Source organism: Eumetopias jubatus, unplaced genomic scaffold (genome assembly GCF_037043125.1).
Source record: "Eumetopias jubatus isolate StellerSeaLion01/CBP00866 unplaced genomic scaffold, mEumJub1_p1.0 scaffold_2, whole genome shotgun sequence".
In the NCBI taxonomy this organism is placed as follows: domain Eukaryota; kingdom Metazoa; phylum Chordata; class Mammalia; order Carnivora; family Otariidae; genus Eumetopias; species Eumetopias jubatus.
This window is the reverse complement of record NW_028274808.1, coordinates 74,017,920-74,030,583: the sequence shown is the minus strand read 5'-3', so window position 1 is coordinate 74,030,583 and position 12,664 is coordinate 74,017,920. Positions and strand designations below refer to the sequence as shown.

General features: G+C 39.7%; 1 protein-coding gene across 1 annotated transcript in view; it reads left to right on the top strand.

The window, feature by feature from the left end:
- The window catches only part of TMEM131L (transmembrane 131 like), a 158,441-nt gene that overhangs the window by 114,309 nt on the left and 31,468 nt on the right, over window positions 1-12,664 (top strand). The window contains exons 15-23 of the mRNA XM_028104343.2: window positions 64-133; window positions 1,224-1,341; window positions 2,430-2,571; window positions 4,146-4,255; window positions 5,473-5,545; window positions 8,022-8,149; window positions 10,063-10,205; window positions 11,799-11,985; window positions 12,179-12,364. Coding sequence (XP_027960144.1) covers window positions 64-133; window positions 1,224-1,341; window positions 2,430-2,571; window positions 4,146-4,255; window positions 5,473-5,545; window positions 8,022-8,149; window positions 10,063-10,205; window positions 11,799-11,985; window positions 12,179-12,364 — 1,157 coding nt within the window. The remainder of the gene's footprint in view (window positions 1-63; window positions 134-1,223; window positions 1,342-2,429; window positions 2,572-4,145; window positions 4,256-5,472; window positions 5,546-8,021; window positions 8,150-10,062; window positions 10,206-11,798; window positions 11,986-12,178; window positions 12,365-12,664) is intronic.

The window sequence follows — 12,664 nt, the reverse complement described above, 5'->3', positions numbered from 1 at the left end:
GCATTAGGATTTTTATGTTTAGTGTTGTGTTTTAAGTTATTCATATATTACTTTTCAATCTAGGAAGGGAGTCTGGGTTTTGAAGTGATAGCACATTGTGGCATGCATTATTTCATGGGAAAATCAAAAACAGGTAAGTATTTTGCCCTTAGGCTTTCTATAGAACTCTAGTTTGGTGTTGGGTGGGAAGTAGTGAGGAAAAATAGCATTTGTAGATAGAATAATTAATACTGTAAACATAATTGTGTCATATTTTATTCTTAAAGAGCATGATCATTCACAGAATGACTTGAAATTGTTAAGAATCCTCCAAAAACACCCAAGGTACTTGTGTTAATAATGTCCCCTTGAACTTTTTGTAAGGGATTTTCTTTCCAAACACATTATTTGATGGTCACAGCAGCCTTGTGTCCAGGAATAATTGGAAGGTTCCAGTTCTTTTATAAAAGGGCTGACTACAAGTTAGTAAAAATAACCTGGAATTGCATTTGAACACTTTAGTTATAGGAACATAAACATCTTACAGGGGGTGCTAGTTGTGGTGTGAGATTGAAATACATAGTGTTGATATAGAAGCTCTTTCTCGTCCTTCTCCTGCCTTCTGATTTATTAAGATATTTAATGTAAGGAGACTGTTACAGTACAGTACAAGATGTCTTTGGGGAGATTCCCACTTTCTCATCCTGGTACGCTCTTTAGCACAGATCAGACAGAATGGATAAGTAGAGAGGGCGAGGTGAACGGGAGGCCAGTTTGTAAATATAAACATGCACCTTCTCCAGGCCCAGCCCCTGGTCTGTGCCCTTCTTTAGGAGGACTGCTGTTTGTCTGTCAGCACTGATCCTAGTCGCTGAAAGACTTGGATGATGACGAGCTCTGTTTACGGGGAAGCAGTTTGGCCTGTTAGCTTGAAAGCTGTTAAAAATCATCCAAGAATAATTTTAACTTGTTTCAGGCTGTATTCATGAGCCATGTGTCTTTTATGTTATTACCTTTACATAATTCGGTTTAGTTTTGTTTTATACATGTTTGTTTGATTTGATATGTCATTTGCCATTGGGTTAGAGGGCCTCCTAGTAAAGTACAGTCAGAGGAAAGTGGGGGGGGATGTTGATTCGCTTGGCAGTCCTCTCAGTTTGAGAAGTTTGACAGCCTGTGGCTTTCTTTCCTAACTGAATTGCATTTTCTGTACGTCTAAATATTACATCTGATCTAACTTGTAGAAAATCCTAATTGGGAAGGGAGTCTTTCTCTGGATCGGTCTACCTGGGACGTGGATTCAGAACTTGCCAATAAATTGTATGAAAGATGGAAGAAATTTAAAACTGGTGACGGCTGCAAGTATGTCTTTTGTGTTCACCTTTGCTTGTCTCTTTTCTTCAGCACCGGGTCAGGGAGGGGGAACACTACTACGTAGTACTTTATTGAATTTGCACGACTGAGTTTTTAATAATTAGTATTTCTCTTGGGCCTTTTATTTTGACAAATTTCCAACCACAGAAACGTTGAAAGTATAGTACCATGAATACTCAAACATTCCTCATAAATCCGGGATCCATTCAAGGATCATGCATTGCATTTGGTTGTCATGTTTTCTTAATTTTCTTTAGACGTGTATCTCTGCCCCCCTTCCTTCATCTTTCATAATGCTGACACTTTAGAGAGTCTTAGCCAGTTGTCTTAGAGAACCTTCAGCGCTGTGGGTTTCAAGTTTACATTCGCTTTAAACATTTTTGGGAAGAGTGCTGACTACTTGGTTGGTATTATGTCCTTACCATTGCATCACCTCGGAAGGGACATATATGTCAATTTGTCCCATTGTTGGTTTTGCTAAGTTGAATCATTTGACTCTCCCCATTGTATGTGTGACAGATCTCTCTCTGTTATAGATGGATTTTTCCTTTAATAAGTAATTAATAAATAATATGTGCCATGATAATTTGAGATCATATAAATTTCCTGTTCCCTAAGAGCATGTCACCCCATGATCTTAGCATCCATTGATAATTCTTGCCTGGATTGGTTAGTTGTTAGATTGATGGCTGCAAAAATGGTGATGTTTCTAATTATTTTGTTTATTCTACATTCTTCTTGAGCATCCCTCTGGATTCTTTGTTCATTACCACCACTTACCACCATTATTATTTTTGATGCTAAATTGTCCCAGATTTGACTGATGAGAGCCCCTTCAGGCTAGCTTGTTGGTAGCCTCAAATGTTCTTACCATTCATTCTTTGAACACTTCCTTGCTTTCTAGTAAGACAGGATGTTTCAGGATCATCTTGTATTTTCTCTTCCCCAGACTCATAATAAGCCATATTTTTCCCCAAGACCCCTTGTTCCATTTAGTGGGATTGATATTTAGTGATTTCATTTTTTTTAATGTCAAAATGATTTTTCAAAGTAATTTTTCTTTATGAATTACACAGGAGGACTGTTTTAGGAATGACACGGTTTGGTCGCTTGAAGAAATCCAAGGAGTCGGAATCCTTTGTTTTCTTTCTGCCTCGTTTGATTGCAGAGCCCGGCCTGGTGTTGAACTTCAGTGCAACTGCCCTGAGGAGCAGCGTGGTGAGGGTCGCATGTCTCCTTGTCAGCAACGCCCCAGCTCTCGGGTTCTTGAGTTACCAGAGTCTTTCCACCTTCAGAATACTGTTTCAGAACCAAACATAATTTAAGTTCATTTTTAAGTGACACACATAGGCTGTTTAGTGCATTTAGTAGGGAGGTGTCAGAAGAACACAATGAGTAAAACTCAGAATGCATGAAACGAATACATTTTCTGAAGCTTGTTTTCGATTCAAAATCTATCTGCCAGGAAAGTGTTCAGCTATGAACAACAGGGCAGGTCTTTTTTTTTAAGACTTTATTTTTATTTTTACATAAGATTTTATTTATTTGTCAGAGAGAGAGAGAGCACAAGCAGGAGGAGCGGCAGGCAGAGGGTGGGGGAGAAGCAGCTTCCCCGCCGAGCAAGGAGCCTGATGCAGGACTTGATCCCAGGACCCTGGGACCATGACCTGAGCCAAAGGCAGATGTTTAACCAACTGAGCCACCCAGGCGTCCCTTTTTTTTTTTTAAGTAATTTCTACACTCAACGTGGGGCTCGAACTTACAACCCCAAGATCAAGAGTCACAATGCTCTATGCTGAGAAAACCTTGAGTGACACAGGCTTATGTAGAGGTAGCTTGTTTCATGCGACAAGCTCAAAGGAGAGAAGTCCAAAGTGGTTGTAGCATCAGTGAGATGCCATCAGGAGCCCAGGCTCTGTCTGCCTGCTACTCTCTGTCCTTAGTGTGTCCACTTCTCCCTGTGTGTGCTTTCCTCGAGGAGCTCGGGAGGCCCGGAGGAAGGCACAGGCAGCGAAGGGACACCAGCAGGCTTCCATGTGTGTCTCCAGTCTCACTGCCAAAGAGCTGCCTGCATCACGTGTGGTCTGGGTGATAATTTACCCTTCGTGAGGCGCTCACTGGGTTTCTTAGGGGTGGCATCTGAAGACTCTCCAAAAGATGTTCATTTTGAAATGATTTCAACTTAAAAGTTTCAAGAATAGTACCAAGAACTCCCAGTCACACTTCACAGAGAGTCACAAGTTTTCCACGTTTGCCACATTTGCTTTATCATTGCTTCTCTCTCTTTCTCTGCATGCGCACACACACACCACACATTTTTATGGGCCATTTGAGAGTGTCTGACGCTATGCCCCTCTTGTCTCTACTTCAGTGTGATTTTCCTAAGGACAGGAGCGTCTTCCCACATGCTAGAATATAATTATCAGAGTCGGAAAATGTGACATCAATCAGCATAATGTTACCTGGTCTGCAGTCTATATTCAGATTTTTCCAGTTACCCCACTCACATACTTTATGGTAGGCTTCCCCCTCCCCCCCCCAGTTCAGGATCTTGAATTGCACGATTGCGTCTTTTTTTGTCACCCCTGTAGTCTTCCTGAGCCTTTCCTTGCCTTTCCTAGCAGAGACATGGTTGAAGAAGGCAGGCTCTTTATTTTCTAGGATGTCCCTCGATTTTATTTGCACGATGGTTCCTCATGATTAGATTCAAGTTATGAATTTTTTGCAGGATTATTTCAGGGGGCGACGCCGTGTCCTTCTCCGGGTTTTGATTTGCCTTTCTCTGTATCTAGGTGAAGTACTTTGTGGTGAAGAACCCTTCCTCTTGGCCAGTCTCCATGCAGCTTCTGCCTCTCTCCTTGTACCCCAAGCCTGAGTCTGCAGTGCGCCTGCTGCAAAAATGGTAAAGCTCCTAGTTGAGGACTTCCTGACAGGGTTTGGGCACTATTGTTACGACTCAGAATTATTCTAAGTCCTTCACATTTTTCACCCGGAACCTGTATGCGGGTATACACAGTATTAACCCCGGTACCTGGACACCCAGCTCCTTGGGGGATATACCTGGATGGAAATTGCCACTTCCCTTTGCTGTGTGGTATCTTCAGTGTTACCATGTCAAGGCTACTTCCTGGCAGAATATTATTTTCTTTGGCCAGGGAATCTCTTGGACTGTGATTTTCCCGCATATACTCTAAAATTTAGAAACTAAATCGCAGTGATCTCTGGGCGACACAAGAAAGTGAGTTTAGCATTTTATACGTTTTAACTGAGTGTTAGAAAAGATGATCATTTTAGTTCGTGTCTAAAAGATGTTAGATGTTCATGTTACATCTTATTTTTACAAAGCAATCGCAGTTTCACTTAGAATGTTTCCTTCCTTGGCTTCGTAGAACCTACTCTGATCCCAGGGTTTCTCAGCTTCAGCGCTACTGATATTTTGGACAAGATGATTTTATGTTTGGGGGAGGAGGGGCTGTTCTGCGTTTTGGAGGATGTTTAGCAGCATCCCAGGCTTCTACTCAAGAGGTGCCAGTAAGATCTCCCCAAAAATGTCTCTGGGTATTGCCAGATGTCCACTGGGAGATAAAATTGTCCTTGGTTGAGAGTCACTTCCTGTCAGGTTCCATATGGACCATTTGGAGGAAAAAAAATGCTTCATATTTAGAACTTTTTTTTTTTTAAGATTTTATTTATTTATTTGACAGAGAGAGACACAGCGAGAGAGGGAACACAAGCATGGGGAATGGGAGAGGGAGAAGCAGGCTTCCCGTGGAGCAGGGAGCCTGATGTGGGACTCGATGCCAGGACCCTGGGATCAAGACCCAGGCCGAAGGCAGATGCTTAACGACTGAGCCACCCAGGCACCCCCATATTTAGAACTTTTGTTACTATATGCTTCTTTACATTATGTGCTACCACAGTCATTCATTCAACAATAATTTATTGAGCACTTAACAATATGCCAGGGAGAGTGCAGGGGCCTGGGACACGGTAGTGACAGGATGGGGTGAATTTTGCATGCAAATACATGTACTCACATAATAGGTGTATGTGCACACATATTAGTCTCTCTTTATTGGCAATCTGAATGTTATTTCAAACATTTTTTTCTCTTTATAGGTTTGGCACCGATATGCAGATGATTAATTTCACAACTGGTGAATTCCAGCTCACCCAAGCTTGCCCTTACCGGGTAGGATGTCCTTTTTAAATAGAAAGAGAATGCTAACAAACTGTACACATAGCATATGGGCTCTACTGATTTATGTTTTGAGCGTCTTTTCATAATATACGTGGCTTTCTTATTTTTATATTCTAGACCTTAAGCACACATAGCAGATTTTTCCAATTAACGAATGCAGCAGGAGCTGTATGGTTCATGTTAGCCTGTAAATCATTTTAATTTGATAGTTTGGATTCATGTGAGTGAAGAAATAACAATTGAATCAGGGCTATGTAGAAAACCATAAAACTTGAGACCCCAGAATTTACAATTCTCTTCTAGATTCCCCATCCAGTTTTTTTTTTAATGGCTGCATAAGGTAAAAATACACTTAAAAAAAAAAATCTTCTCCTACCAAATTGGCTTCATGTTTTGAGCAAGTTACCCAGCTTCTGTGATGTTCATCTCATCTGTAAAAAAGGATTTCTCTGAAATTCTTAAGCCTCAGGGCACTCATGAGGTCTTGCACAAATACTTAGGGAGAAGGAGTAAACATGTCATGTGGTGAGGATGTTGTCTAGGCACTTGGTGGCCTTGTTTCTTAGTTTCCACCCAGTAGTTCTGTGGTTCTTTGTATGGAGCCGAGTGTTTTCCTTACAAGTATCCTATGTGTGAGATCAAGTCAGACATGGAGCATCTGTTAAATGATGCAAGCACACATAGGCACACAACTATATTTCTAATACACACATACTTAAATGCCTTGGGTATTTTCTTCTTTCTCTGCACTTATCCATCTGAAGATACGCTGTTGGCTCTAGGTGAACTTGAATAGCAGAAAGAGGGAAACCAGATAACCTCCAACTAAGAGTTAAAACTCATCAAAGCAAGTTTTTAAGTGGATTTAACAGAGACTTGCAATAGGAAACACATCACAGCAAGTGTTCCTTTGTCTTTGTAAGCGGTCTAGGTGGCTGCGTGGTCTTGTTTTTGTTAGTGAGCCTGCAGTACTCATTCCCTCTCATTCTCCTTTCCACCGAGCAGCCTCCCAGGGCTGTTGGGAGGTAAATTAGTCCAAAATACTAAGAGATCTTTTGCCCCCATGGTTGAATCATATATAATTTGGAATTCCAGAAATAATGCCAAATTCCTTTTACATATAAATGTTCTGTTCAGATTTGAACAAATGGTGCAACTCACTTGGAAAAAGTTTTTCGTCTGTGATTGAAGGTTTTCCCCAAAGATATTACACCTTTTGCCATCAAGGACACTATTACCATCAAGAATGGTATCAGTGCCTTTGAGACACTTAAAAATTTAACTCAAAATTCTTATTAGAACTCTGTCGTGTAAAGAATAGCACACATTTTTTTAATGTTGGTGTGCTTTTAGAAACGTAATTCCTTTAGGGAAGAGCAGGGGGGATTGGACAGTCAGGTTTCTGAACCCAGGCTCATAACATGGGCTTGCTGTGTGACCCTGAACAGATTCCTTAACCTCTCTATAGCCTCCTCTCTCTCACAGTAATGTTGGAAGATTCAGTAAGGTTTATGGAATGCTCAGCATCTTACAGACCTTATTATATTCCCGTGCGTGGCGTATAAGAACTATTTAATAAAGGGTGTTTTTGTTATTAGAGTTTTAATACTAAAAATCAGCAACTTTTTCTTCAATATTTATATTAGATATATGTAAAGCAGGGTTTCTCCCCTCATGAAGTTTATAATTCTAATGAACATGAAACAAGTACCATCCCTATTTCTTCTTTCAGATAGCATGGGGACATGCCAGCAACAGTTGCAGAATAAAACAAATTTAAAAATGAGGAACGCAGAAAAGGGAATTATTACCATGAAGATTATATGATTATAGCGCTAAGAAATTAATAAATTGTTTTTAGTGAGAAGGATCTGGAAAAAGCAGTGGAAAGAGGAAAAATGATGAAGACCTCAATCTTGAATACTAAATGTAGAACACAAGATTTAGTCAGAGTTAGAAATCTTGGGGAAAGTCAAGGGGGACATGAATAGAGCTCTTTCTTGTGAGTGCAGAGACTAAATGTAATAAAGATGGTTTCTGTATAAACCGAAGCTCAATATGAAAGAGAAATTTAGGGTTGTCCAGCAGTGGTGGGGTGTTTGGTCAGCTCCTCATAGCATTCAAGCAGAGGCTGTTTGGTCTGTTTTCTGAGTGATGTTTTCTAGTCAGAGCATCTTGGCAGAGAAGGCTGCTTCTGGCCGCAAGTCCCCTCCAAGCCAGGAAGCAAATCCCCTTGCCAGCCTCCATGGCAGGTTGTCCTGCAGCCTCTGCCTACACTTCTCAGCTGTGGTTCAGGAGCTGTTGGTTGGTGTGAGCTCTCAGGGTAAACAGGTTCAGCAGGTCGATGAGGGTAGTCACATCTGGACATTAAAAGAAGAGCAATCATGGTTATACTCTAAAATGCATGTAATGAAGACAGAAGCTTGCTTTACAGGATTCCATTTAATTGCATTTATTAAATTTGCAGGGCATGCATTCTGAGGAGTCCAGGTTTGGCATCCTCCACTTACATTTGCAGCCTCTGGAGGTGAAAAGGGTCGGTGTGGTTTTCACGCCAGCTGACTACGGGAAGGTTACGTCACTCATACTAATCCGGTAGGTGTGTCCCCGTCACGGAGCCTGTTTGTTTCCCTCTGACTCATCCATCCAAGTCTCTTTCTCTCAAGGATACATACTCTGTCTAGCCAAGAGCTGACATTGACCTCTCAGGCCGGTAGGGATGAGGCCGTGTTGCATGGCAGGCAGAGAAAGGCTACCTGAGGCTCCATGCTTACACCCCTGGGGCCTCTGGCCTTGAAAGGTAGGGGCCGTGTGTGTGTCCTTCTCTCCAACAGCCACAGTGTATTTTGCTCAGCATCCCATCTGTTGCTGTCTCCAAGGGCAGAACACACACACATACACACACACGCACACACACGTACTTCTCTTACCTTAGCTTAGAGAAGTAATCGAAACACTGCTGTGTACGTTTTCATTCCGCAGTGTTTGGATTTACTCCACTTTCATAGCTGCCTTGCTTCTGGAATTCTCTGTAGCCCCAAAGGACAATGGACTAAGGATTATTGAGCCCATTGGCTTTTTAAAATTTCTTTTTCTTTCTTTTAAATGACAGTGGTTGCTAACTGATTTAAGCACCCAATGTTTTTCATTATTAAATCTTTTTCATCTTTAGGTAGTCTTTATTGAGAGTCTTCTTTCAAAAATTTACAGTAAATACAGATGTTTGTTGAAGCTCTCTGTATTGGTGAGAAGTCTAATTTTTAATAAATGACATTTTAGTTTCTTTTTAAAGCTTTTCTAATATCAGATCAGCTGACGAAGACTTTCCTATTCTGGACTTCCTTTAATATAGCACATGAGTTTGTTGTTCTACAAGTGAATGCCCTGAAAAAGGAAAATGTACTAAAGTTTTTTTAAAAGAGTGTGTTCTATTAAGCGTTTTAACTAAGACTTCTCATGCCCTGCAATGTCTTTCATCTTAAACCCATTCTTGATTGAAGACCTAAGGTCCTGGGAAGTGCAGAGATGAACTTTACCTCCTCCCAGGTTAAACCCTCCTGGCTTCGAAAAGTCTAAATTATTTATAGTACTTAATTTATTTTTGATGTTTCTGTATTGATAGTATTTTTCTGTAGACAACAACATAACATAACTTAAAGGTTTTTAAATGGTCAAAGATTCTTAATCCTTTAGAGAAAGATATAAAGATACTGGTATTTTTTGCATAATTAGGCATGAATTCCTTCTCCGCTTCTACAGTATTTGCATTAATGAGGACTGGCTTTCACTCTAGTCCGCATCATTTAAACTTCTGTCCATTTTACTTTTTATGGCCTAGCAATCATGGTTTCAGTTACTGAAAAGGCAAAAGCTAGTCTGAATTTGTGTTTGATGACTAAGAACTTATAGGTTATTTGTGGGATGACATTATAAATCTTTGGTTCAATAGAAATAATAGGATTCTATTTCTGGAATTATCCCTAAGGCAGAATTTCCTACAGTCATGATTACTATGAGAACTCCTTAATTCACCCTGTAAGCAATTTTTGTCAATTAGCCTAAATTTGTTAATATTTCTCATTATTAAATCTTTTTCATCTTTGGGTAGTCTTTATTGAGACTTTATATTTTCAGTTTGTTTTTTTTTGTTTGTTTGTTTGTTTGTTTTTTTCCTCTTGGAGTTCTGATCACCACCCTGGTGGCTGGTTCTTAGAAAAACATGGCTTTGCAGTCTCAGGCCAAGGCAGGAGAGTGATGAGGAGCATTCCCTCGTTCTTGCTGTAGTCAGCCTCAGCCTGCCTGGGCTCTTCTGAGCCCATGGGCAGCTTCCGTTGCCCATGGACACCCTCTAATTCCATGAGATGGCCGGAGGTGCCACGGTATTTAAGTTGATTTTCTCTTTCACATTGTTACACTGTTCTTGCCAACTAGGAATGTTGAAGTCCAAGTGCACCGTGTCTTGTGACTCTGTTGTAATGCCTTTGTGTTTGTATGGGTTGCCCCACTAGGAATAACTTGACGGTTATTGACATGATTGCCGTGGAAGGGTTTGGAGCCAGAGAGTTACTGAAAGTGGGCGGAAGGCTTCCTGGCGCAGGAGGTTCACTCCGATTCAAGGTGCCTGAGTCCACGCTGATGGACTGCCGACGACGTGAGTTCACATGCCTGGCCCTTGGACGGCGAAGGCTTGGTGCGAAAGTCAAGGGCAAAAAGATTCCATAAGAAGATTTTTAAAATTGACAGTGAATTCATGGCATTGCTGCAAATAATTAAATCAGGCGAACATCTGAACATATATGATAGGCTAGTACGGCTTAGAAAAATAGCCTTAGATATTTAACCCAACTTAAATGATACCTATATAAAAAGTGTAATTGCTAAATTATCAGTATAGTGATGGATATTTAAGATAAATAGTATGAAGATGTCAGTTTGGTTATCAGCTACATCTTCATAAAAAAATCACACCAAAATGATGAATGGCGAGAAGAGTAAAGGTCTGCTAACCGGTAGAACTTTATGCAGTAATGGAAATGCTCTATATCTGTGTCACCCAGGACAGCAGACACTAACCACATGTGGTTAATGAGCACTTAAAAATATAGCCGATGTGAGTTTTTAGATTTACTTAATTTTAATTTTAGCCATGTATGTCTAACAGCTACTGCATTAGACATTGCAGATTTTAGAAACTTACCTAAATGTTGCATTAGAAATTTCCAAATTGTGCATGTATTTAACTCAAATGCTTCTGAATTATTTATATTAGTTTCAAGAACTTCCTCAGGAACTAAGACAAAAATCAAACAATAGATGTAAAATGTTTTTGGTAAATTCCTTGTTTTCCTATTAATATTTTGTATTTCTGGAATACACTGAAAGCATTTTAGTGTAACACCGTGCTTCCTATGGAGAAAGCTAGTTGGTGAAAGTATTGGATAGTTTGTAACACTATCTAATGCCTGACTGGAATTTCTTTTTTAAGAAAACTATGCTAATTGAGCAATGAGTTTGAAAAGATTTACTGATCATTTGTGTTCAAAATTCATCAGAGTATTCACTTTTCCATTCATTCATTCATTCAGTAACTTAGAGTTGACCTTGACAGATGAAATTAGGGAAAATTATAAAAACTACAGAACTACATAAAATTTTAGTCTTTATATGGAAAAGATTGTGGGTTATAAATTTATAGGAATAATTTAAAATTGTGGTAATTCTTTTTTAAACTCCCCATATAAAATGTGCTCTCGTTCTTTTGCAGAGACTTAGTGACTTACTTCCTCTGAATGTAGTGAGTGTTTGAACTGTGTTTCTAGAAGCACAGACTCTTGCTCTTAACCGGTCCCTGTTCACTGTGAGGATCCCGGGAGCAAAGTGTGCATGGTGTCTAGGGGTATCCAAAGTACTTGGCTTCTGAGAAGAATAAACTTCTAACCTTAACTTTTAATAAGTAAAAGAACAAAGAAGAGATTCTGATTACTTTTGGTACCTAGGAAGGTCATATAACTTAAGAAAAATCTTGACTAATTAAATGTTTTTATTGTATTCTGGTAGTATAAGGAAATCTGTGACTGTTCTAGAAATTAGATAGAAGTTGTACTTTGGGCTTATATTGCATTTTTTTCACATTTTAATAATATAGGTCATGGTTTATTGATTCAGTAAATGTTGATTCAATAAATGACTCTGAATAAATTTTGTAGTTCATACATACTAAATATCACTTTTTATCCTCACTTAGAACTGAAAGACAGCAAGCAAATTTTATCTATTACAAAGAACTTTAAAGTTGAGAATATTGGACCACTTCCTATAACTGTGACATCTTTGAAAATTAATGGGTATAATTGCCAAGGTTATGGATTCGAAGTGCTAGATTGTCATCAATTTTCCCTGGCCCCAAACACATCCCGGGATATCAGCATCGTGTAAGCATTGGGTTTTAACCTCCCTTAGGTTTTGTGGTGCATTTGATAATGTGGGGAAGAAAACCTTTTTTGCATTGGTAAGACATGTTAAGTTGTTTTTATATAAACATATATTGTAAGTAAGAAATATGACTGCTATCGTGATTATTTTGTTTTGTGCCTAAAATGAAAACAATTCATGTTTTGTTATCAGGTTTACTCCAGACTTTACCTCTTCCTGGGTCATTCGAGAGCTGACTCTTGTAACTGCAGCAGACCTGGAGTTTCACTTCACTCTCAATGTGACCCTCCCCCATCACCTCTTGCCTTTGTGTGCAGACGTGGTTCCAGGACCCAGCTGGGAGGAGTCGTTTTGGAGGCTTACAGTCTTCTTTGTCAGGTATGCTACCACCTTCAGGAGAGTTGCATGAAAATGTACTTTGCCTGGGTGTAAAAAGCATATGAATTGTCAAAAAACATATTCAAAGTGTGTGAATTGAGTGGAATTTACATTGCTTTGTGAACCTCCACATATATGAAATAGACAAAGTAGTAACTGGTGAATTTTAAGATAATAGTAAACTTACTGTAGGAGATTCATGGGACCTAGAAGTATGAGATCCTTGTGCTTCTTACGCTTCTGTTGGCAGTCACGGTGGAAAACACAGATGTTACTCCTTTTGGCTCGGCGCAGTGGCAG